Consider the following 26,525-nt stretch of genomic DNA (forward strand, 5'->3'; position numbering starts at 1 on the left):
TTGGTAGATCAAAGGCAAGGCAGGGCATACTTCCTGTTGTCCAGACCTTATATAAAACGTCATGATCGTCTTGGTTGCAGAGACGCACCTCGCACTGGCCCAGTGGCTGCCGCCTGAGGTTTCCCAAGGACCACAATGAACAAGTGGCTGTGCTGCGCACTCCTGGTGGTAAGTCGTGGGCAGGAGGCTGCTGGCCACCTAGGCTCGGGACCTCCCCTCCAGCTGATGGGGATCAAGCCCGGCTTTCTCAGGAGGGAGCTGGGGTTTGGTTGGAACAGGAAGCCTTTTTCTAGCTATACCAGGCTGCTCTGGAAAGTGAGTGACTTTCCATGAAAAGTCCCTGCTCAGTTTATGCAGAGCGGAGAGAGACACAGAAAGAGGAGACTTAAGACATTTTGCTTGTTTTGTTTTTTTTTCTTTTAAATCCATTTTATTTACCTTATTTATTTGCTTATTTACATTTGTGCAGTACATCATACCTTTGCTTGACCTGACCTGTTTATTACTGCAGGTGAAGTGGACTGTATGTTGGAAAGAGAGGTCAGACTTTTTGAAACTTGTGTAGACCAGTTTGGATGGGGAGTGTAGTATGAGGCTTCATTAAGCTGACTTACATATGTGTTATGAACGTTGAGAAAACATTCTCTCGTTTAACTGTTCAATTTACTATTTTAATAAAGTTTTATTACTATTCTGGTTTTCAACTTTAGTGTTACTAAAATTATGAACAGACTAATGATAATTATGTTCTAGAATATATTTAAACAAACAGATCAGTTCAACACCAAATAAAGAGGGCTCAAACCTGTTTTGAAATGCTGTTTGGAAAATAAAGGAATCTCTCTAACATAGTGTATCACCTTCCCTTCCTTTTCTTCTTTTTAAAAGTTAAAAAAAGAAATCTCTTTAGCTTAGGCAGTTGGAAAATTGTTGCTAAGGTTTATATACAAGTTTTCCTGTGCCAAAAATGTATTTCCTTGTGAAATACATGAAGTAGCAAGTCAGACAGAGAAGTCTGTCTTCAACTGACATCTGTGTCTGGGATACGCTACAGCCAGTGTTTGAATTTCCACCTCCAACTCACACAGTGTGAATGGAAAACTACATAATCTTTTCCTTAGGTCTGGGAACACAGAGATGTGCATATACAATAGAAAAGGCACTCAGGAAAAGGTAGACAGGAGATTATACATATACTATCTACATGTGTAGACCTTATATGTGTGTATTATGTATTTACATGTACACAGATATGTGTATATTGGTAATTGATATATCCACTAATATAATTGTATCTACATGTACACAGATATGTGTATATTGGTAATTGGTATATCCACTAATATGGATATATGGAGAAATTTTAAATTTTATTTTATTGTAGGTCTATGTGTGTTTTGCTTGTATGTATGTCTGTGTACCACTTGTGTGCCTGGTGCTGAAGGAGGCCACAAGATGGCATCAAACCCCTTAGAACTGGCGTTACAGGCAGTTGTGAGCTGCCATGTGGGTGCTGAGAATGGAACCCAAGTCATCTGGAAGAGCAGCCAGTGCTCTTAACTGCTGAGCCATCCCTCCACTTCCACTATGAAAAACTTTTTTAAGAAGTGAAACTTTTTAGGGACAGTGAGACGGCTTCATAAAGGCACCGACAACTTAACATCGCGAGTTCGGTCCTCAGATCCCTCTGTGGAAGGAGAGAACTGACTCCTGAATGGTACCCTTTGAGACTCACACTCTGTGACACATGTGCAACCCACATTCACACACAACAAATAAACGAAAAAGGAAAGAGCACCTGAGTACTTGTACAAGTGGGGCTGCCTGAGTTCGTTTCTCAGCACTCGAGAGCTGGCATATGGATCTGCAAATACATTGTCAGCATTCTCCCCAAAAGGTCCCTGTATCCCTCCCTTTCACGGCTATGTTCATAACCAGACCAATCAATTCCACAAATTGGTATGGCTCGTGCTTAAGCTTTATATATGAAACATCATGGACTTCTTACATTCACTCCTTTAAAGGTTTGCTCACAGATTGATCACTAGTGGTGGATGTACAAAGTAGATTGCTTGCTTTCACTACTCTACAGTACCCCATCATCTGCGGCTCCATGATTAATATGGTGATATTTTGATTCCTTCCAACTTCTTGAATCTGCCTTAACATTTCAGGTTTTCACTAAATAACATATATTTCTCTCAGCAATTGCTCCCAAATAGAAAAAAAGGCCATCATTTTAGAGGTGCTCTAGGTAAGGACACATGTACATAGATAAGTGCATAGATAATAACAAATTTTAGAGGAGAGATGTATATAGGTAATATTTATTTTAGATAATACATTACCAGAAGAGAAAGGTTTGGATGTGTCTTGAATATTTAAATGAATAGGGAGGATCTTGCTCTTTCTTTAGTTTCTAAGGTTGCCTTTATTTTATGGATGATGGGAAATGGACACATTTTACTTGCATGTGAAGAGGCTGAATGCATCGTAGAAAAACAGAGAGGCATGGCTGCAGGAACCAGAATCACTACAGATATTTGGCTCTTTGTATGAGACATCCCACTGGATAGTGGGGAGAAAGTGAGAAGCCAGGTACATATTGTTCCTGCCTTATGGACCTTACAGCCTATCGAAAGAGGCAGATATGGGACAAGTATTCCATGTACTATAACAGTTACAAAAGAGGAAGCCCCAGATGATTGGGAAATTAAAAACAAAACAACAGCTTTCCTACGTGAGCTCATAAGGGAGGTTGCAGGACAGTGGTTCTCCAATAGACCCAGTTCAAATGCCCACACACCAATTTCCTGAGGGACAACAGGACTGTATTTCTTCCCTCTGGAGTTCCTGTCTTCTAAAACCTGGCTTCAGGGATGTGCCAGGTTTAATGTGTACATTAAGAGAACCAGTGCAGCCTCTGCTTCTCATTGGTACCACCTCGATGACAGCAGGTAACTAAAGCATGATCTAGAGCCATCTACACTCAAGAAGTACTGCTGATACTCAGAGGAGGAAGGGTTGGCCTCCTATTCTCACTTTGAGGGAGCAATGGGGTATGTTATTGCTACAGATGAAGACAAGGCATCCTATGAGGGATGGAAAAACATGTGGCAAAGTATATTTTAGGTTCTTCCATGAGAGTGGAATATATACTGTTAAAAGAGAGGAGGGCAGTCCTTAGGATAGGTCTGTGGTCAGGGGCATTCTTAGAATGCTCGCTACCACAGTCAAGCAGAGAGCTGTTTTGCAAGGAGGCATCATTCATCATACCAAGTCATTTCCTTCTCTGTTGCCATGTGTTACTGCATGAACAGAGAACATCAACACGCCTGACTTAGGACTAGGCTTTAGCTGTTGTTAAAGTCTCCATCATCCATCATGCAGTGTCAGAACCCGTTTTGAACTTCTCAAAACAGAGCTCTGAATTTGTCCTTCTATGCCAGAAGGGAGTGGAGGGGAACAAAGGCAGAAAGGCAGCTGCTCTTTGCTTGGGAAAACTGCCCAATGTTCCAGTCTTCCTTTGGGATAACGCTCTTGTAGTTTCTGACTTTTGATTGGCATTTATTTTGTCTTCCCTCCCCTTACCCAGTGGATGACTTCATGAGTTTGCTAGTCTTGTTTGTTTGTTTGTTTGTTAGGAGACTATTGATGCTCAAAATATTTCTAAAAGTCAGTGACATATCCTCAACCCCATGCAGCCCTGCTTCATGTCCATAGCAACCTTCCTGGCCTCTGTCACCTAACAATCTTCAGCACAGTTCCTAATTTCAATCTAGTTTTAAATTTTACTTCTTAGGCTAAATACTACAGTTGCCAAATACCATTGGTGGAGGAAGAAGGCAGTCTGTGCCAGATGTTTTATTCAGGAAGTTCTAGAAGCCACAGTCATGGTTCCCAGGGGAACACTGAGCTCACAGTCTGCCATTCTTGCTTTCCTGTCCACTAACTTGCCTTCTGAGTTTTGCTCCCAATGGCTTCCAGCCCACATGCTCCCTCTGCATAAAGGCTTTCTGTGAAAACCACTATTTTCCTTAGCATGGCATTAACCAAGAGAATTTCCTTCAGCCTTAATTTCGACTTTGGAGCCAAAAGGAACAGGGAGGGGCTTAAAGTACACCAAAACAAAACAAAAACAATCTTTTCATTTATCAGGATTAACAAACAGTTAATCAAGGACTACCAGTCTTTGGCTGCCCCTTTATATTGCTCTGATGAAGCAAATATGCCATAATTATTAATGTATTTATATTTTATTCAATAGATCAGACTTCTTGATGATATTTGACTTTCTCTTCGATGCACTTGTATAATAAATCCTTTGTAACAATTCAGTGTACATATATTTTGCCTACACATATAACTTTTACAAAATCAATATCCTGGCATAACTGTACTATAAAATAGTAATAAAATGAAAGTAATTCATAATAAAACAAGCTTCAGTAGACAAAGTAATAAAGTCATGACATGCTGGCATTTTTATGTGGCGCTTCACCACAGACACGCAGCTAGGATTGAATATGGGAGCAGGTAGACCTCAGTGGTGACCCAAAAGCCTGACCAGGCTTGGCTTTGGTGTTGTGGTTTTCTAAAATGGTGATACAATCTTGCCAGAAATTTTAATTTCATTTATTTTCTCACCAAATCACGTGTCACTAAACTCCTGAAAAATTCATTTTGGACAACAATGGTGGAAAAGATACCTCCTGTATAAATAAATGGAGTTCCAGCATAGGTCTGGACAATGGTCCTTGTTTTGTTTCTATGGCCATGATAAAAATGCCTTGATGAAAAGCAGCACAGGGAAAATGGGTTTATTTAGCTTACAATTCCACATTGCAGTCTATCATAGCAGAAAGTTCACAGTAGCTGGGGCCTAAGCATCTACTTACATTCGCCGTCAAACGTAGAAATGAATGCATGCATGCTGGCTTGCTCAGCTCTGTTTCCCCACTTTTATACAGTTCAGGAACCTCTGCCTAAAGAATGGTGATGTGCACATTCAGAGTAAGTGTTCCCACCACAATTAGAGAAAGTAAGAAAATCTTTCACAGGTTTGCTCACGTCCCACAGTGTAAGGAGACCTAGGTGGGCCTTCATTCAGACTATTTTGTCAAATGAATCTAGGTGATGTCAAGTGGATATTTAAAGCTAACCACCACAGTGGCGTGTATACATGTATATGTATGCTCTTCACTTATTTTATTTTTTATCAGTTGCCACCAGAACATCTGAAGGCTTGTAAGGCATATAGTTATTTTTGGGTGTTCTGAATACCTAGTGGCAACTGTCATGGTCTCCTCATCAGAACTCCTCCAACGATAGAGTGGTACTCAAAATATGGGCTCTTTGCAAGCACAGATTTTCATCTTCCTCGTTTGTAGCCCTACGTTCTCCACCATCATGTTACACATCTATGCTGAGTCAAATGAACTATGGTGAAATTTTCTAGAGCACTGGGTATTCTATCAGAAATTTCCATGCTGCTTCAACAGAATGTACCTACCTAAAGTGTGATTGTGATTTAACCAATTACAGTTGGCTTGACTTTCTTTCAAAATATTAATGTAACCTTCTATTTATCTGGCCAACATTTTAAATATCACAGTCTACGTTTCTACTATGGAGACTCAAACCCTCCATGAAAGCTCTTCTTGAAAAAGTAACAAAATTAAATGGATTTGTATACTAATCTTTAGAGGTGCAGTGTGAGCAGAGATGAACGGCTTTCTGAGCTACCCATACTGCTAGAGTGTTGATGTTTACTGACTAGAGAACATAGGTTTAATGGTATTAAAGTTGAGCATTAGATACTCAGTTTCTCCCTGATAAATTTTAAATGTCTTTAAAACGATCCCAACATAGCTGATGAGTATTAGACACAAGGAATTTCAGTCCCTCGAAGAAGCCTGGACTTGAAATAAAAATAATATTAACAACCCAGGTCATTACCCTAGAGAACCACAGAGAAGGAATATTGCACATGGCAAAAGAAGAAAAGCTGAAGGCACCTTTCATACTCATTTATAACACTAAGAGTCTTGCAAACAAAATGCAAATAAGAGCAGCAGTAGCAACCATGTTTAGAAAAGAAAACAAAAATCAAAATAAAATTTAGCAACCCACAATAGCAGGAACTAGTGAGTCGGAAATCCTAGTAACATCTGTAAACTATCTATGCAAGAAGAAAGAATGAGCTTCGGCCAACTTGAAATAGATACAAGAACAGTATTTTTATGTGACATATAATTAGTTTTTGGAACTCATCACCACAGAATATTTTGGAATAACTAGCATAGAAAGTCTAAAAAAGGATACTTTTAGACAGTTGTAAGGGATAAGAATAGAGTTACAACACATTAGGTAAGAAGCTTTGTGGTACCCTCTCTACCTCACACTAATCTGGCCTCTGTAAGTGATGTGCGTTCTACACACTCAGTAGAATAATTTATCCCAGCTATAAGGTGACACAATTTCCCAAGGGCTTGGGTAGATACATTTTCCATGCGATTTCTCACAAGTATCTGAGCCTGCAGACAGTAAGTTGATAGGAAATGCAAAAGGAGAGAGCTTCTCGGTGAGTGTGGTGCATGTATGTGCCATGAAGCACAGGGACCAGAGTTTGTAACCCCACATCTTACACAGTGACAGGTGGGGGTGCTGGCCCGTCTGCAATTTCTGAGTTCACAAGGTGGAGCTTCAGAGCAAGTTGACTAGCAGGATAAGCCAAGACACCAACTTGTGGATTAAATTGAGAGACTGCAATAATGAAATAGATGGAGCCCTACCAAAGAAGACATACAACTTTGACCTCAGGCCTCTGCGTGCAGGTATACACACACATACATACACACATATCCACATACAAATACATACACATACACGTGCATACTATATATAAACACACACAAAAAAGAAAGAAAACATACATAGAAAAGAGAGAGAGAGAGAGAAAATGCAGCCAGTTTCTAAAGCTTGTTAGCATGCTCACCTGCTCTCTTAAGCCCTCTTGTATTGAGGACATGTAAGATCTACTGTCTGAACAAATTTCAAATGCACCTTGCAGCATTGTTTTACTCAACCTGATGGAAACTCTAGGCCCTGGATTAGTACCCAACTCTGTTCTGCCCCTGTTAATTAATATTCTATAACTAACAGTGGAAGTGCAACATATTTGAAAGTAAAAACAAAAACAAAAACAAAAAATAACTAGCCCCAAATCCTTCACTTCAACTCATCCTGTGCCTTGGCAATACCCTCTGTAAACAGTTAAGTAACCACAAAGAAAACAAAGAAATGGAAATGGATGAGAAGACTAATTTAGAATTAAAACAAAGCAGTAGCTCCTCTAAGCACAGTCACTGTCATTGGTGAGTACATTTCCTGTTGACGTTTTTTATATAAAACTCCTATTTGCCTTGCCATGCTTCTTGTTTGGTAGCTGTTTCTCTCTGTCCATTGTCCCATCCATGCCCTGGTCCATTTTCTGATTCCTGTTTTTCTCTTACCTTTGTTCTTGCTTGTAGTTTTGTTTTGTCCTTATTCTTTGCTAGGTCTCTGCCATACTCTTTATTTATTTTTTTTTTTCATATTCTACACTTCACCCTGGTCGTGACTTTGCCCTTGTCCTCTCTTCCTTTCATTCTTGCTCTTTGTGTTTCGATCTTCTACTCGGTCTCATTATTTTCTTGTTTAAATACAGAACCCTTTTTAAAAATGTCTCTCCTGTTCAAAACTTGCATGTTTTATCCTTAGAAAGTGTTAATATCAAGAGCCTATTCCTTACACTATCCCCTTCCCATCAATTTGCATCAACAGTACCAAAACACAGCAGTGTAATTGGAAATCCCAGATGCAGAGTGACAACAGTAAGGCAAACCAGGGGTCCTGATTTCTTAGTTCTGCCTCACCTTTGAGGTATAGCCAGGGACCTTGTTTTTGCCTGCTAAATAGAAGAGCTGAGCCAGGTGATATATAGAATGTCTGCCATAATTTAAAGTTTTGTCATCTGAGATATTTTTAAAAAAGAATCGATCACATATTGCCTATCTCGAATATCAAAAACCATCTAGTCTTTATCTATGAAACATTACAGTAATATTTTACAATAATCTCTTCTGTTACAATTGTTAAGTTTCCATTGGTCATACAAAAGAAACAAAGAAATTCCAATGTGTCAAGGAAATCATACAAGGAAGCAGCTTTTGAATTGTTATCTAATTTTATACAGCATAATATATATTTGAGGGTCATATATTATTCTTTAAACCAAATCCATTCACATTTTCTCATTCTTATCATCAGCTGGCATCCTCCCCCTCCATTCTCCATGTAGTTAAAAGCCAAATGCAAGACATTCCCTCAGGACTTTCTGAAGAGGTGTGATTACGGTCATAAGCAATCTCCTTAGAACCACTGAGTAAAATTTTCTTTGAATCTATATTCACAAAGAAGTGCTTGACAACTGCTCTTTGGAAAAAATGTTAAACCCTGTTCAGGCATCCCAACCATGTTAATAGGCAGGTAGTAAGAGCATTAGAATCTACACTTGGATAATATACCAGCTGACAGACAGCAGACATACATTCTCACACTGCTTCTTGTAACTTCTTTTAGTGCCAAGAAAGAGAGAGAGAGAAGAAATAACTGGTCTGTGAAGGTGTGAATGATGTTTACTGTGTAATTCTATAGTCATTAGTGTTTGCCACCCCCCAAGCATTCTCAATTCTTCTCCTTTCCAGAAACTTGGTAGGGAGTTCCAGTCTAGTGAGGAGGAATGGGAGAAATATGAGTACTTGAAACAGTGGACTGGTGAATTAAAACAACATCTTCACTTCCCAACCAAGCATCTTATTGCCAATGCTACACCCTAAATTTTCTGTAGTTTTTGGTTGTTTAATTTTTCTCCTCAAACTTACACACATACAATTTCCAAATATTACTTACTAGACAAAAAAAAAAAAAAATCTTTGTGTGACTGTTGATAGACCAACTGGGACAGTTATGAAAACTGTCCCCTTGGTGTTGATTACGGGCATTGAGATTTTGAAGTTACTTATTTGAACATAGTAATACCCAAGCAGTACTAGAAGACTCAGCAGCCAACTCTCTACTGTGTGTAATGCTTGAGACAGAACTGTAACTGAAGAGTATCACAACCCAAAAGCTATGGTTACAAAGATTCACAAATAAGGACATCTTTCCTGAAACCAAAACAGGAGCCACATTGTTAGACATATTTATTGTCTCCATACCTTACAAGAAAAAGTTTTTGTTTCCTACGCCTTGAGCCCTGGGCCCAGGTGCTACCAGCCAACTATCTTGACAGCTGTTTTCTGTCAACTCTAATCCTTCCCCGTAAAAGAGACCTCAAAACCAGTGAGGAGCTGGTCTCTGAAATCCCGACTTTGGAAGAAGACTTTGGCTAGTCTAAATAAAGTTTGCTTAATGAAGTAATCATGGAAATGACATCACCCTCCCACCCCACCCCCTCAGGTCAAACACTTTCTTTTGATGAAAATTAAAAATTTAGGCAACAAACATTACATAAAGTCTTAGCTGGGCTGCAAAGTAGAGCAGCCATCAGATGCTTAGCAGCAGATGGCATTAAAACTCTCTACTCCGCGAGTATCACCAAGCAGGCTATGCTTGTTTTTCTCCCTTACTTCCAGCATTCCCTCTGTAACTGCTCATTCTTATACAAAATAAACCTACTTAAATGCCCACAAATTGTGAAATGTAAAATAGAAAGACTGATATTATGTCTCCAATAAGGTGATGAACATGAGACCAAGAAAAGAAATATTAGGATCTAAAGACCCAAATGTATGAGATTTCTATATATTTTTATTTTAACCTGTATCCACAGCTCTTTTTTTCCTGAATGTTAACTTTTCATTTTGGTTTGTTATGTTTTTCTTTTACAAGTTGGTTAATCAGTAAAATGTTAACCACCTGTAACACTTTTCCATCAAGCAAATCAGTTTTGTCCATTCTGAGTCTAAGCACAAACAAAACACTACTAATAAATGTTAATGCCTCCAGAAAACTAAAGGAAATTTCTGAAGTGAACAAAAATAACATTGAAAGTTAAATTTTACCTGCAGACTGTTCTTCAGCCTCAAGGGAAGCAAACTCACATCAAGTTTGGCCCGCTAATTCTTCTAATAAATCATAGTTGTTTGTATATCCTTTTCCTCATTTGCCTGGGAAAGCAGTTGGCACCAAAGCACAGATGTAGAGATGAACAGCTTTAATTCATTTGCTTACTCCTTTACCTGGAGACATTACCCTGAGCCAAATAACTGGCTAGTGTGGAAATTACTAAGCAGGCTGCTCCTCAGGAGGGGACCTGGAAGCAGCAGATAAACCTCTCCAATGAACTGGCCTTTGTCCACAGAAGCTAAGTACAAATGAAACAGTGCTTGCAAAACTCCATGCAAATGACAAATGCATTAGAAAAACTCCTTCCTCTAGGCAAATCTTTCACCTCTGTCAGTCTACAGACAAGAAACGGCAGGGTCTGTGCACGTCCTTGCAAATGTATCCTTTACACTTTGGGATAATCATCTGTACTGTGTAATTCCCAAATATCAGAGATTTTACAGAGAACACATTCAACCTATCTGCCAGATTGAGTAAATACCTAGATTGCTGTACAAACTCATAGCAAGCATTCAAAGAATATGGAGACCAACTCTTTCCTGAGTCTTGCAGGAAAAAGCATGGACCAGCCTTTGATTTCCTTGGCAAAGCAAGAAAATAACACCATTGAGAAGATACTGAAACCAATTTCATTATACAATGTGTATATATAGTATTTAGAAGCAGGGTCCAGTGAAATCCAAATTGGCCATGAACTTTTTTAGAGCCACGTATGATCTTGAACTTCTGATATACCTGCCTTCACCTACCAAATGTTTGGTTTACAAGACAAAGCACAACACCCAGGTTTATGAGTTGCTGTGGACACAGGTATCTGTTCATGCTTGGCCAGCACTCTACCAAGTGAGGTACAATCCCAACATGAAACTAATCTTACTAACAAGTCAGAGAAACATTTTGGAGATGATTAAGAACAGGATAAAGAATTTATTTGGGGCACATTTTAGGTGCACAACTTCTTATCGACCAAGAAATGCAAAACATTTCTAGTAATAGATTGGATTCAAGAAGTCTCACTTCCTACTTATTATGTAATCAGCATACATAGTTATGTCCTACATTTTTTATATTTGTATGAAGAAATAATCTATTTTTAATAAAAGAAAAAAATAAATATAAAAATAAATTATGGAGGGAAACTGACCAAAAATTGTTGTAAGGTTCATTTGTTCAATCACATAAGACAGAAAGTTAATTCCAAGCCATGGTGTGAAAAATACAAAGTGATTTTGATGAACTGCTCCATGATTCCTGCCACATAACTGCGGTTTTACAGGACTGGAGATGGAGTTGAGGGTTCTAGCCTGTGTACATGAGTAAATAAAAACTGATATTGAGCATTAAAAAAAGAAAAAGAAGTTCCTATATTGCTATTGATTTGAAACTGATTATTTAGGGAATATAAAAATCAGAATCATTCCTATCTTAGACAGGAAATGAGTGACCCAGGGTCACCAAGGCAGTGGTAGAATGAACTTCACAGTCTCTGTGTGCGACTTCTCCAGTGGTGAGTGCACATGGTAGTTCATGTTGGGTTGCCAGGCTGTATGCTTTTCACAACTTTGTTCATGACTCATTTCATATGCTTCTCAAAAGACTTTCCATGACATCTGTGCACTATTACTCTCTCTCTTTCATCTCATCTCACAAATACATGCAAATGCTCTAAGTTAGTGTCTATTTTTCCCTCTTCTGCTTATATACAATATCCTCGGGTAATCATCTCCACTCTGTTCCTAGAAACATTGATGCTGCTCAGAACCTTCAAAGCTGGTCCTCAGTTACATTTCTGCCCCGAATTGTCACTAGTTATTTTCAGCTCTTTGCTTAGAATCATCACCATGTCTCATATATAAAGAAGAAAGTTCCCACCTAAAGTCCTCCTCTTTATTCATGTATGCTGACACTTCTGTTTTCAGAAATTAGTGGAGATGTCAAGAAACTCAAGTTTTCACCTGCTTCTTTCAATACCTACCCTTCCCACTAAAGTCAGCCAACATTCATCTATCTTTCCTTCTCTTATTATCAACTGTTTCTCATAATCTCTGACTGGATTGTCTGTTCAGTCATTTCCTTAGTCTCCATTCTTTTTTTTTTTTTGTCAGTGAATAGGTTATACATTTTATATATCAGGCTGGGCATATAAAATACATCATCTAGCTGTATTTCCAGAGACTAGTGATTGTTTTAATTAGTGTTTGCTGAATAAGCTAATTAATTTAAAAAAAAATGGGGGTGGGTGGGTGATAAGGACCAAAATGAAAATAAATAAATAAATACATAAATACATAAATGAAACTTAATGTGAAAAGTGTTTATTTTAATAAGTTTTATAATTTATATGATACAGAATCTTCATGAAACTCTCAATTGTATGTATCCTGGATGTTTCCTTCAATGACTGAGATGAACTTGAAATTGGCACAGTTTACAAACTGACCAGACGTTTAGCTAACTCCGGACAATCCTCAAATAGTTCCCTGTGGCAAAGATCATGACGGGGGATTACAAAAGGAACTCCCAAACCAAATGCCTATTTCAGGCTCTGCGTGGGATGCTTTTAATGAATCTTCCATAAATGGAAACCCACTGGGTCATTCATGGTTCTGCAGACCAGAAAGCAAGCCCCATAGTATGGGACTGTCTGTATTGCATAATCCGAAAATAAACCGGCCAGAGGAAGTGCACTCCTTTGTCTTTTAGGAAGTCATAAAGTCACATAAACCAATAGAAGGCTCTAGCCAAATCACTTGTCATTTGAGAAGGAGTGGAAGGCAAACCTGAAAAGTGGGAGTTGGTATAAAAAAATCTGAATACCAAGAGATTCCTAAACAGAGTAGAGTGAAAAGTCTCAAGGGTGTGAGGCGAGGATCCTTGTTTCTGAGCTCATTCCTGAAAACCAAGAACCACGCAATGGTAAAGCTAGAGAAGACACTGGAGAACTAATTCAGTCTACCCACCATCTTCACTCAGTCCCATCTCTGTTAATGTTTGGTAGATAAGAAAAGACAAATAAGCTTGGAATAGAAAATTTTTTGATTGTGTAACAATATAAAAAAGTGGAAATGGGTAATAAAGATTTTAGAAAGAGAATTTTAACTATCCTTTCAAGAAAAGTGATATGGAAACTTCTACAAGAAATCCAAGACTGGTGAGGTGTACTAGATTTTATGACTTTTAGATTATTTTTAAGCATATGTGATTGGACCAGATAAAGGCTTGACAGAAAATGGAAAAAGGACAAGTGAGAACATAAAAAGAAAAAAGAAAGTTATACTTAATTTCTTTTATAAATCAAACATAAAAGATATAAAGGATGTTTCCTTTTATAAAAAGCACTTTCAGGTTCAGCAGACATGCTTATATATGTACCTCAGCTTCTGCAGAGGTACAGGGATATTTAAATATTACATTACACAGAAATTTATTTTTAAACTCTCATTAAGTATCTTACCAGTAGGCAAAGGAGCAATAGCTAATATTAGGACCACATCTCTATCATTGCTCCAGGAAATGGAAAAGGAAGCAAGAAAAGGGAATGAGAAGAAGGGATGTATTAATCTTGGCCATCCTCTGTCCAGATACCAAGTTCAGAAATTCTGTGTGGGAATTGGGGCTAACCAAAGATTGAGACCTAACTTGTCCAATTTTGACCACACAGAGTTTTAACTTTTACTAAAGTGGGTTTTTTTTTTCCAAGTAAAGCACAGAGATCCAATTGAACTTGCTGAAAACAAGTCTGTTGTTCCTCAAAGCTTTCTGGGTTTTTCAAATGTGTAAGATTCCACAGAGTAGTCTTGAGGAAATTTTCTCTACTAATTACTCCCTTAAAAGGGTGGACTCTTAAATACACCCTTTGTCTATTCCCCTTTCTCTCTGAATTTCTTTCACCCCAATTTCCCAGTATCTCAAAGAAATAATTACTCCCTGTGATATTGGGTCATGGAAACAATACCATGTCAACTTCCTAAAAAATTACAAATTGTATCAGTGTTCTTAGTGATAGAGTCTTGAGTCCAAAAGTCTCATAATTGAAATATTTTATATTTTGACTTTAAAGAATGATTTAAGAATAATTGCATATGCTTTGATAGCTGAGATTCCCTTATCTTCAAACTCTAAGCCCCCAATTCTCCAAAATATAAAGTTCTTAAGCACTTACATAAGTGTCAGGAAGCTTTGGAATTTGGAGCATTTCAGATTTTGTTTTTCCATGTTAGAAGTACTAACCAGTTGTTGGTGTTTATGTGGTTCTGTAGGGTGAAGCACATGAGCAGTTGTTATCATTTTCCTGCTCATCCTATCTTCATCATGTTTGAGTAATGGAGAAGGTGTCACTATTGATGAACAAATGATCCTTCTTGATCCCTGTGGAAATGGGCACAGGACAATGATGAGAAATATGGCTGGATGTAGCACTTGAGATAAAAAGCCTCTCTAGACCTATGAGCCATACCTCCTGAAAGCCAACAAAACCCTCAAAAGTGGCTTTCCAGGAAACGTAAATTGAACCGCAAGAGAAAATAAAAAAGTATGTCTCATTGCTTTCATATGGGTTTGCATGTTGTGTTAACAAAAACCTCATGCCATAGCACTGGGGATTGGAGAAATATTTGAACCAGATCCTTAAAACATGCCTCATAGCATATTGAAATCAACAATAGACAGTCAGTCATTTCATCTTTGCGTCCTTCAAGACAATAAATAGCCTCAGGGAAACAAAAGAACATGTTTTCTTCAGAACCTCTCAAGTTATGGGGTACCCTGGTGAGCAAGCAAGGCCTGACATTGCACTGCTCCACTCTCAGCTTGTTGGTTGGCGTGTCTCATATTGAAGCACCCTGAAATATTCTCTGCTAAAAGATCCATCATCCTGGGGAGGTAGTCTTTTTCCATCAGTTTATCAGCTCATAAGTTCTAAGAACACTGGCTATATTCCACTGAGAAGTAAACGGAGTCACTTAGATTAAAATATTGAACACTTATAAAAGGAACTAGTCTTCTTGCCTTGACCACATCTGCTTTAACAGGGAATGCCGTTTCTCTAGCTTGGTGTGTTTTCCCCAGGTGTGTGGTAGTGGTGAGTGGGGGACATTTCCTGAGCTCTACAAACAAGATCTTGGAAAAAAAATTACTCTTTGGTTTGCTTCTTTCCCCAAACCTGTAAACAGTCAGTGTTGATCCCTGCACCAAAAAACAAACAATAAAACCCAAGCAAGCCACCCTTTACACACAAATGACACTGCTTCTTCTGAAAGCATGTTTCCTGTAATTAGTGTGAAGTTGTTCTCTGAAGACTTTGGGGAGGTAGTGTTCACGTGCCTTGGTTCTCCGTAAAGTTCCCTTGCCTGTCGGCTCTTTGCTTCTGGTTCACAAGCTTCTTACCATGGTGGATGGTAGCTTCTTAACCCATGCTTGTTCCCTGATCTTTCACCCAGTGAATCCAGGGAAAGGCAGTCATTTTGTCTTCTAGATGTGTTTTATCTATGCGAGGCAAGATTGCCAGCCAGCATGCTCTTTGGAGAAAATGTCAATTTTAAAATACTAGTACTCTTCTAGGGGGTTATAAGCTTAAAGGGACTGTGCTCTATGTGACTCAATAGCGTATTCCTTGTTGCTGAATTCTAGCAGACATTTTACAGGGATCTATTGCATTAATAAATGAACTAATGAATGAATGATCCATGCTATTAATAGCCACTGATAAGCATGTACTTTACCACTTCATCAACTCTTTATTTCATTGCTTTTCATTATTAAGCCCTAATTAAGGAAACTAAAAGTGCCATTATCTAGGCCTGAGTCCAGCTACTGTAACCAAATTAGCAAGTATAGTCTCCCCATCTTCTACTTCATGTTTCCCATCTTCTTAACCTGCTTTTTCATTTGTTTTCTTAAATACTGCTTAGTTTTTAACATTCCATACATTACTTTATTGTATATATTTTCTTCTCTAACCGGACTATAAATTTCAAGGTGCAGAATTTCTGAACTATTTAATTTAGAACTGTTATCTGGAGTGCTTAGGACAAAATATGGCACACAGTAACTAGAAAAGCCAATATGAAAAAGTTCTTACATTAGAATCAACATAGTACTTTTGTTCATTTGTAGTGTTAATCCCCAATCCCCACCAATAGGAACTCAGTGCTTCTGGTCTACGTCTTAGAGATCTGCATTTCTGACAAGGAGTCTAGATGACTTTAGGGTGGATATTGTGAGAGTGGTCATTTCTTCCACTGACTAATCCAGAGATCATCCTGAGACCTGGGGTGACAAAGTCTCTGAGGTCAAATGGCTATTCAATGCTCTTTTACCCCAGTGTCAGTGCTAGTTTGAGCTTTTTTATTGTGGTCTTCTATGAGTCTGCATGGCCTTGTTCATCTGTTGCTGTCTCTCCTCTTGGTTGTTGGCAAAACCACTGGAAGCAAAGTCATGGCTTTGGAACCTTTCTTGTGTAGGAGCTCCCAGGAATGGCATTAAGATGAGGTTGTGGGTGACTTTTGACTCAGACGTTGCCTTGGCACAGAACTACCACCCTGTTTCTACACTGACTAATCACCACCTCTCTTCTAGTTTCTGGACATCATTGAATGGACCACACAGGAAACCTTCCCTCCAAAGTACCTTCACTATGACCCAGAAACCGGTCGTCAGCTCCTGTGTGACAAATGCTCTCCTGGCACCTACCTGAAACAGCACTGCACGGCCAGGAGGAAGACGGTGTGCGTCCCTTGCCCTGACCACTCTTACACAGACAGCTGGCACACCAGTGACGAGTGTGTGTACTGTAGCCCAGTGTGCAAGGAGCTGCAGTCTGTGAAGCAGGAATGCAACCGCACCCACAACCGAGTTTGTGAATGCGAGGAAGGGCGCTACCTGGAGCTGGAATTCTGCTTGAAGCACGGGAGCTGTCCTCCAGGTTTGGGAGTGGTGCAGGCTGGTAGGTATCTGCTATAATGCACAGCAAAATCACTTAGGACCATAGAAAGCCAGATAGCAGCTAGTTTAAGGAACAGTGTCCAAATAAAAGGTAATAGTACCTGTGAGCTGTGTATCTGGATTGTTTCCAAAAGATTTTCTCAAAGGAATACTTTGCCACTACAGTGTAATTTAGTGAGGAGTCTCAAATGCAGCAAATTGGTCTCTAATGAGATGCATGATGGATTACTCCATTTTAAAGGACCATAGTCTGAGTTGCACTGCAAGAAGCTGATATATACCGCCACGTTTCACTTTGGCATAGACAGTTTCAGTCTGCAGTGCTTTTTGACAAACATCAGAAATGTTAATTGATACCAAGAGAGTAATTATGCTGATATTAGTGAGGCTCTGGAGTGCTAACAATGAGCAGTTGTAATTAATTATGTAAAAATGGAAAATGGCTAGGGGAAATATATTTCATTATTAAAAATGAAGCTGCTTCTCTTTTTGGCATGAGAGTTGAATGTTTTGGAGCATAAAGACAGTAGCAAACCCTCAAACCAGCTTATTCTTTATCTTAGACAAAACAGACTGTCCACCCAACAGGAAGTCCTTGTACATAAAAAAAGGACTTTCTCTTCTCCCATTCCCAACATCATGGGCTGGGGCTAGTGAGAAATTTTGAAAGTTGAAACCCAAATTGCTTTTCTAGCATATGTACAAAGCTGCGCTGTGGACTACAGCTGCTTGTGGCTTAAGAAAATGAAAAGCAGCCACTTAGCGGGAAGAAAGAGTAATCCGTGTAAATTCTGATAAGTCGCTGTAAGGCAGAATCCCTCAAGTCCGCTCTCTTTACTTAGGCTAGATTGTTCCTTTATATGGGAGACTGCCTGGTGCCTCTCTTATGCCCTGTGAGTCTAGCAACAAGCTACCAGCTGCAAGCCTCCTCCCACTGTGGTAGGCCAATATGCTCCGGGCTGAGAGGTCACGGCCTAATACATGAATTGCTTGGGACAAATTCTAAGTTGAGATAACCAGTATTTTAGGTTTGAAGGAAGACACAGGAAGCATATATACTTGAAGCCATGTGTGGTAGCAAAGGCCTAGGGAGTCCCATCTCCAAAGAAACACCAAGATGACCCTGAGGTTGACGATACCAAGGGTACAAGGAACAAGAGGCTTCCAGGCCAAATGGAAGGAAGGATTCTGTGATGTCATTCTACAAAAAAATATTTGATAACTATTTTTGTTGTTATTTTGAAGCCAACACAGCTTTCTTTTCTTTATATCCTCCTGATATTCTTCTGCTAGCTAGTCCTCTCCATATCAATGGAGTGTTTTGCATTTTGCCTGCCAGGCTAGGCTTTTGTTACATCTACAGATATCAAAAAGGTAAAATCATTATTTGAGGGCTACATCTTTTTTAGCTAAAAAAATTTTGACGATTTTAAAAGAAGTCCTATCCAGAAAAGTTATTAGATGAAGCCTATAAACAGATTATATCTGTATATCTATCCTTCTTGGATTCCTCTTGTTAAAGAATTGGAAAGGCCAGTTTACCCAAAGAACTATTTTATAATATTTTATATGAACTTCTTGTTAGGTGACATCAGAAAACTCAAGCCACTAATATATACCTGAAGAATGATAAAACTTCTTTCTGGTAAATCCCGTGGCAGTTGGCATATGGATTCTTGGGTCTACACAGTTACATGATTTATTCCCAGAAAGTTGACCAAGATGGATGCCAAAATTTTTCTACTTACAGTGCTGTAGAATTGAGCATGGAGTAGGGTTCCACCTAAGGAGAGGGCTGTATGAAAAGTAAACCAGAAACCCAAATGAAACAAATTTTGTTTTGTGACAGTGGTCCTTGAGACAATGTCCCTGCAGTGTTGAAATAGCATTTGTGTGAGACTTCAGGGCTGTGGTTTCCCCTCCTCCGCATCTCAGCTAGCTCTTTGTCATACTTACAGGTCCATGAATCACCAATCTTTTTATAAAGGAAGAGACAGGAGATGAGACTTGAGCCAATCTGTTTTACTTGCTTTTCCCCCCTTTTTCTTTCCAGGGTGGGTAAGAGACACAATGAAGTGGGAGGAGGAATTTTTTAATAAATGAGATTTAATAACTTTCTGTAGCTTTCATTTGTCTCTTTTGTGTCTGTTATCTTGCATGAGCCAGAGCTGGCCTGAGCAATCTACATTTGAATACTGAAGTCTAAATCTGTTCAGCCAGCTTACACTAGATGGAGATATTTTCATATGCAAATACACTATAATGTGTGCTATGTTCACACATAATAGAGTTCCAGGTTTGAATATATTTATTTTCAGTCCCATCTCTATTGAAAGTTTCTTAAACTCAGAGTTTTCAAAATGAGTGATGTCTTCAAAGGTACTAAATGTCTCAAAAGCATGAAGTAAAATACCCTTATAGTTATCCTTCCTAAAGCTTTAACCACCACACTGTTTACTCAACAGTGTAAACAAGCGCTCTATCCAGTCTGTTTATTATGTAGCTCAACCTTGAGTCAGACTTGTGAGTCAGCAGTCAACTTTCCACCATCTTCAAGAGTTTAGTGTAATGCGGCGTTCTCAAGGTTAATACGTTTCATAATTAGTAGCTAGGAGAGAAAGAGCTTCTGTAAGAAACGATTGGAATTTAACGAAGCAACATTCAATGGGTGCTGATTTCAAAGAGTGACAGTAAAACAGACACACGACAGTTATCTGGATGATTTTTTCCAGGAATAATTATGCGAAGAATACGGTTGACAAGCCTTACTGCACGTCATCAGAGGCAGGACTAATGATACCCATCCTCCTCTCTTTCCACCTCCCATTTCAGGAGTATTTTGTAGGTAACAGCACAACAAACTTGCGTGAAACAGCCTGAGGGGCTGACTGTAGAAGTTTTGTTATCTCTGTCTAATGAAGGGAAAAATGGAAATTCTGAAAGTTTCCTGCAATGCACAGTAGCAGTAAAAACTTAGTGAAAACTCTCTCCAGAACTGTGCTAAGTCATTATCTACAGAGAAAGGGTTGAGGGAAAAGGCACTAACTTTTGGGTATTTTCCACAGGAACCCCGGAGCGAAACACAGTTTGCAAAAGATGTCCAGATGGGTTCTTCTCGAATGAGACGTCATCCAAAGCTCCCTGCAGGAAACACACGAACTGTAGCGCTCTTGGCCTTTTGCTAACTCAGAAAGGAAATGCATCACATGACAATGTCTGTTCCAGAAACAAGGAAACAATGCAAAAATGTGGAATAGGTAATTTTACCCAGCACCACACTGTCTTCATACTGTTTCGGCATATCCTCCTCCTCTGACAGGACACAAAGTCACAGTTTACATTTCCTGACTCTTTTATTTATATTCCATTTCTTATTTATTTTTTAATTATTTATTTATTTTTATTCATTTTACATCCTTGTTTTAGTCCCATCCCTCTTTTTCCTCCAAGTTTCACCCTCCCCACTCTCTCCCTTTCCACTCCCCCTCTTCACCCTCCATCTTCCCCTTTGCTGCAGAAAATTAGCTAACTTCAAATTGTAGAATTAACTTACATATTTTTATTACTTCCTAGAATGTCTACATTAGCTAAAGTGTAACTTGGTAACCAAAAATGACATAAAGCAATGAAAAATTAGAAATGAAAGCTTGGCTTTGTTACCAATCCTATCTATAGATGTGTTACATGGGAGCTCTGAGGTGCTTTGCTTGTGTTAAACTCTTTAGGTTCCTGTCATCACATATAGATAGATCAAAGCACTCCCTGCTGGTGACCTGATGTTCTCTTACCCCGTGCCCCTGCTACTACACTAACTCAATACCTGGCTGAGGGACATCCAACCAGTGCTGTGTGTCTTCATGCATCAGGTCAAATAGGCACAGACCAGCATGGCTCCTCAAACATCTTTTCCTACCACACAGAACATGCAATATAGGAATGAACATAGGTACATTTTATAGTTCCAAACAACTTCCAATGCTTTTTACAGTGTTGTCAGATATCTTAATTTATTTAACCTTTTTCTTTTTCTTATCTAAAAAAAATAAAATGAGTGAAGAGGGTAATGAAAGAGTTAATTCTAGCCTTAACATTTCTTTTAGTTCAGGCTATATTTTAATTTTTTCCAATTAACTGAACATTTAGTATAGGCCAATTCATTCACTTTGATAATCTCAAAAGCAACCCTGACAGTTCCTTAGGAAAAATGTAGAGCTCTCACCTATGAATCCCCTGCTAGGTTTCAATTGATAAGCAACATGTTTACTACAGGAACATACAATAGTGCCCTATCATGATTGCACACAGAAACAATACACTGTTTTGATTATTATTTAAGTTTTTTCTAGAAAGTGATTTTGTGCTTTGGTTTTCCTTTGACACTGACTGAGGTACCTGGTAGTCGTTAAGTAACCTTTTAGCAAAGTATTAATATTTGCATTAGGTTGCAGAGTTTTTGTCAGTTATCAGTGTGCATCCATATTAAAGTCTCACTAAACATGAATGCTTATGCCTTCCCCCAAAATTGACAAAGGCAAACAAAAGAATGTTAGGTAACACACAAATCCAGTTGGTCTCTGTTACTGTGAGAATCCTACAGAAAACTGTTTATTCAGATTCCCGTCTTAGCACACTGCCTCGCAGAAAACTCAGCTTCCGTACTCACTTCATGATTGGTTTTGTTTGTGTTAGAAGGACTGAAGGTAGAGTGTTCAGTGAATCCTGTTATTTTCCACTTTCCTACAGATGTCACCCTGTGTGAAGAGGCATTCTTCAGGTTTGCTGTTCCTACAAAGATTACACCCAGTTGGCTTGGTGTTCTCATGGACAATTTGCCTGGGACAAAAGTAAACGCAGAGAGTGTGGAGAGGATAAAACAGCGACACAGCTCTCAAGAACAAACTTTCCAGCTACTGAAGCTATGGAAGCATCAAAACAGAGACCAGGATATGGTGAAGAAGATCATCCAAGGTACCACCTTCTTAAGTAAAAGAACCAAAGACACCTATTTGTCATAAAAACCAAATGGGACTATGTGGTGGGATGGGTGTTTTCCTTCTACAATCATCATGGTACTGACAATTTCCCACTAAGTGATCATGGAGGCACAATTCCTTTCACAGCTCAGGAAGTTTCTGTTCTCGCCCTTGTACTGACTAAACAAAGAGGCATGAGCTAAACAAAGAGGCCAAGGCTGGGAGGGAATAGGACTTTGCCCACATATTCCTTGGCGCTTTTCTCCAGTCACATCCGCCTAGAAGAAGGTCCTTGGTCCCTTGGCTCTTGCTCCACATTTCATGCTCTGCTGTATTTGATAATTCTTTTCAAAGGGGCACCAACTGTCTTCCAGTTAACTTCTCATTAATCCTAACTAGATAGCTTGCATCCAAATTACCATTTTAGTGACATCTGTGGTGAGGATTAGTAAAACCCTGTAAGTGTTTGAGCTTCTTCAAGGAGAAGGCTGTGTTTGTCTGAGCTAAAGCTTCCTGAGAATCTCTTTTAGAAATGGTGTGGACAGAGAAAATGAGGAGGTATAGAGGGAAGGAAAGAAGACACCCAAAGAAGAGAAAATGAACTTTGGTCTGTATGAAATTTATGCAGACCATAAAATAAACTTTCCATTTTATGATATACAGTGGAAAGAGTTCTGACTTTGGTTACCACTTGGGAAGTGATGCCACAGAGATGAAGGAGGGTTTTCTGAATGCAGACAGTGAGGAGCAGAAAATACCCTGCTGTGCCTACTGTCTGATAGGGTTTCCTTACACCACCCACAAAGCTTCAGACATGGGACGCCACAACAATAGATTTTAGAAAACTTACACCTTTTAACAGACCAGCGGTTTTCCTTATGCAAAGACGAAACTTTTCTGTGTTTCTAGAAAAACAAAATTATTCTTTGAACCTATAATTAGCCCTGAAGCAAAAAGAAAAAGAAATAGAAAGCCAGGAGCTGTCAGTATGTGAAGGGACCCAATTCCCTGCTTTATAAATGAGAACATTGCAGCCCAGAAAGATGAACGAAGTTGCCTTAAGGCTCACAGATAGTAAATGACTCATGTCGTTAATAGAGCCATTAGTTACTCCTTCTTATGTTTATGCCCAAGCTCATTGCTGAAATGCCCTCCAGGCTATGTGTTTGCTGTTCTTGGACTCCCATTACTGGCTTCTCATATCTGTTGCACTCTGGTGCTTCCGCAGTGCTCTGTATATTTATTAAAGACTAGTTAAAGTGACTCTTGTCAAATAGGGCCAAGGTTAGATGCCAGCTCAAGATATTTCCATTATAATATATAGAACTGGAATACTTTATTTCTGTTTTTGCCCTCCACCCCCTCTGAAATACTGTGATTCTAAAGTTGCAACTTTTGCTGGGAAAACTGAAGGTGACAAGTCTGTAATTTTCTATTGTTCACTGTCAAATTCCGAAGCTTCTCACAAAACTGTTGTTGGGTGCTTAAAATAGATTGTATGTTATCCTATTATAACATTTAATAATATGACCTTAGTAATCAGAAATAACTAGAGGTCACATAAGTCCCCTAAGGAAAAGCTTGTTTTTAAAATGAAGTTATGAGTTGTGTGAGAGTCTCTGTCTGAGGCATCAGATGAATAAGTATGACGTGGGCATCCATTTGGTTCATGCAGACATTGATCTCTGTGAAAGAAGTGTGCAACGGCATATCGGTCACGCAAACCTCACGACAGAGCAGCTTCGCATCTTGATGGAGAGATTGCCTGGGAAGAAGATTGGCCCAGAAGACATTGAGAGAACGAGGAAAGCGTGCAAACCGAGCGAGCAGCTCCTGAAGTTACTCAGCTTATGGAGGATCAAAAATGGAGACCAAGACACCTTGAAGGGCCTGATGTATGCACTCAAGCACTTGAAAACATATCACTTTCCCAAGAATGTCACTCACAGTCTGAGGAAGACCATCAGGTTCTTGCACAGCTTCCCCATGTACAGACTGTATCAGAAGCTGTTTTTAGAAATGATAGGGAACCAGGTCCAATCAGTGAAAATAAGCTGCTTATAACTAGAAATGATAAAGAAGCTGTTTCTTCAAGAAGGGCCAGACTGACAGAGAAGACTGTTTCTCAAGCACTGGAAAAACCTCAGTGATTGCTTTCTCATCAGCTGGTGGGAACGAAGACTCCCGACCCCATATTAAGAGCACTGGGGATCCTGAGTACCAAAAGTGAGGAAGGCTATTTTAAAATTTGCAAAGCAAGGTGTCAGCCCAGAATGTCAGGATGCTGAGTGAGAGCAGAGGGGATATTTTTATAACCCCAAACATAGGTCCCTTCCTTCTTTTCCTCGTGGCTGAGTATTCAGAAGGCTTCTATGATCTTCCATGTCATCCAGATCTTATTTTTCCTTCTGCAGCTGTTAGTCTATTACATTCTGCTTATTATAATGCTTATCAGGTGCACCAGCCTGATCGCATTAGTAGGTTTGCTAGGCAAGTTTGACTGTTAGCTATTTTTCCATTGGATGAGTTAATTTGGGTTGGGGGCGTGGCTAGACAAACGGGTGCGGGTTGTAGTTGTTTGTTTAGCAGAGCACCAATAAGAAGAGCACAGTGTTTCTTGTTCATCTGTAATTGGACCTAAACTGACTCAAAGTGCTCTTATTTTGAAACTAATTATCAAATTTTATGTATTACATCAATAGTGACTGGCTTTGTTTCAGGGCACAAACAAACAAACAAACCCTGTGATACGGAGAAATAATTGATACTTCCCCCAACATTCAACAAATCCCCAATAGTTTATCCAGCTCTCATATCTGGCCCAATATCTCACTACGTGTTCTCTTATTACTGCTTGCAGTAATTCAACTGGAAATAGCAATAATAGGAATGCAGTGTAAGCTCCATAGAATCTCTCTGAATATGGGAAACTCTAACTTAAATAGCTTTGAAATTTCAGTTGTGTTCAAAGCTTTTATCAAAAAAGCTGACACTCTTGTAAAAGTTGCTAATGTATCTTTAGGAATATTATAGTATTGCTATTTATATTCATCCAGATATAAGATTTGTACATATTATTATCCTCGAGAGAAATGGTGTAGGAATTAATTTTAGAGAGAAAAAATATTTCTGTTTACTATTATGACAAACAAAAGAGATAAAATATATTTTTAATAGAAACTTTGTAGAGTTTTCTAATAGGCACTGCCAGTTTTCCAGTGTGGAATGTTTTTATAATATAATTTTATCTGTATAAGATGTAAAATCATTTTATAGAAAAATGCATTATATAGTCAGTTGTTTAATGTCAGAAAGTGTATGAACTATAAATTATCTTAATATTAGATGCTCTGAAAAATTGAATGTATCTTATTTAAAAGATTTTATGATCGTACTATATAAAAAACACCATTAAAGTTTTCAAATTATTTTTCACTTCTTTTCCTCTTGTTTTTATTTAAACAGGACGTTAATGAGCTTGCAGGCTCACAATTTCCCTGTTCATCTTTGAGCCTCACAAACATCTAGGAGTTGTTTAAAATGCAAATTCCTGGACTACTGTGTTAAAAGCCCCAGGGATGAACAAATGTGTTTCAGGAAAAGCTCCAATGTGATATTTTTTTTTCTGCAGAAAAAGCTGGAGAATCTCTCTCTCACACACACTCTCTCTCATTTTTCTTTATTTTTAATTCACTTTACATCCTTGTTGTAGCCACATTTCTCCTCCCTTCCAGCCCCACCCTTCTCTCTCTCTCTCCTTCTTCCCTCTCCTTTTCCTCAGAAAAGAGGAGCTCCCTTTCCCATTCACCGGAGCTGATCAAGTTGCAACAGGGCTGAACTTGTGTTCTTCCCTGTGGTCTGGCAAGGCAGTCCTGTCAGGGGGAAGTGATCAAAAAGTGGGCAAGTGAGTCTATGTCCTATTCAGTCCCTACTTCCCCTACTCATTGATTGTTGCGCTTAGAGCCTGTGCTGTTGGTGTTCAGTTCAGCCTGCACAGCTGCAGATGCTGAGACTTATAGCCAACCTTTGGGCACAGTGCAGGGAATCCTATGAAAGAAGTGAGAGAAAGTAAGACCTGGAGAGGACAGGAGCTCCACAAGGAGAGCAACACAACCAAAAAATCTGAGCACAGGAGTCTTTTCTGAGACTGATACTCCAACCAAGGACCAATGATGGAGATAACCTAGAACCCCTGCACAGATGTAGCCCATGGCAGTTCAGTGTCCAAGTAGATTCCATAGTAATGGAAAGAGGGACTGCCTCTGAAATGAACTGATTGACCTGCTCTTTGATCACCACCCCATGAGTAGGGAGCAGCCTTACCTTGCCACAGAGGAAGACAATGCAGCCACTCCTGATGAGACCTGATAGGCTAGAGTCAGAGGGAAGGGGAGGAGGAGCTCCTCCATCAGTGGACTTGGGGAGGGGCAAGTGTGGAGA

The 26,525-nt window shown here is 39.1% G+C and overlaps 1 protein-coding gene across 1 annotated transcript; it reads left to right on the forward strand.

Moving 5' to 3' along the window:
• The first annotated feature begins 13 nt into the window (after positions 1–13).
• Positions 14–25,296, forward strand: Tnfrsf11b (TNF receptor superfamily member 11b). The gene is made up of 5 exons (XM_055626291.1): positions 14–168; positions 16,747–17,113; positions 20,178–20,369; positions 21,856–22,080; positions 23,761–25,296. The coding sequence occupies exons 1-5, from the start codon at positions 136–138 to the stop codon at positions 24,147–24,149; spliced, it is 1,206 nt and encodes a 401-aa protein (XP_055482266.1). The 5' UTR covers positions 14–135; the 3' UTR covers positions 24,150–25,296.
• The last annotated feature ends 1,229 nt before the right edge of the window (positions 25,297–26,525 follow it).

This window comes from Psammomys obesus, unplaced genomic scaffold, assembly GCF_907164565.1.
Source record: "Psammomys obesus unplaced genomic scaffold, mPsaObe1.curated_primary_1811, whole genome shotgun sequence".
Taxonomy (NCBI): domain Eukaryota; kingdom Metazoa; phylum Chordata; class Mammalia; order Rodentia; family Muridae; genus Psammomys; species Psammomys obesus.

Coding starts and splice junctions, on each gene's coding strand:
- Tnfrsf11b (XM_055626291.1), top strand. CDS start 136: ATGAACAAGTGGCTGTGCTGCGCACTCCTGGTG. Junction 20,370..21,855: donor AATGCAAAAATGTGGAATAG/GTAATTTTACCC, acceptor ACTTTCCTACAG/ATGTCACCCTGTGTGAAGAG. Junction 22,081..23,760: donor GGTGAAGAAGATCATCCAAG/GTACCACCTTCT, acceptor TGGTTCATGCAG/ACATTGATCTCTGTGAAAGA.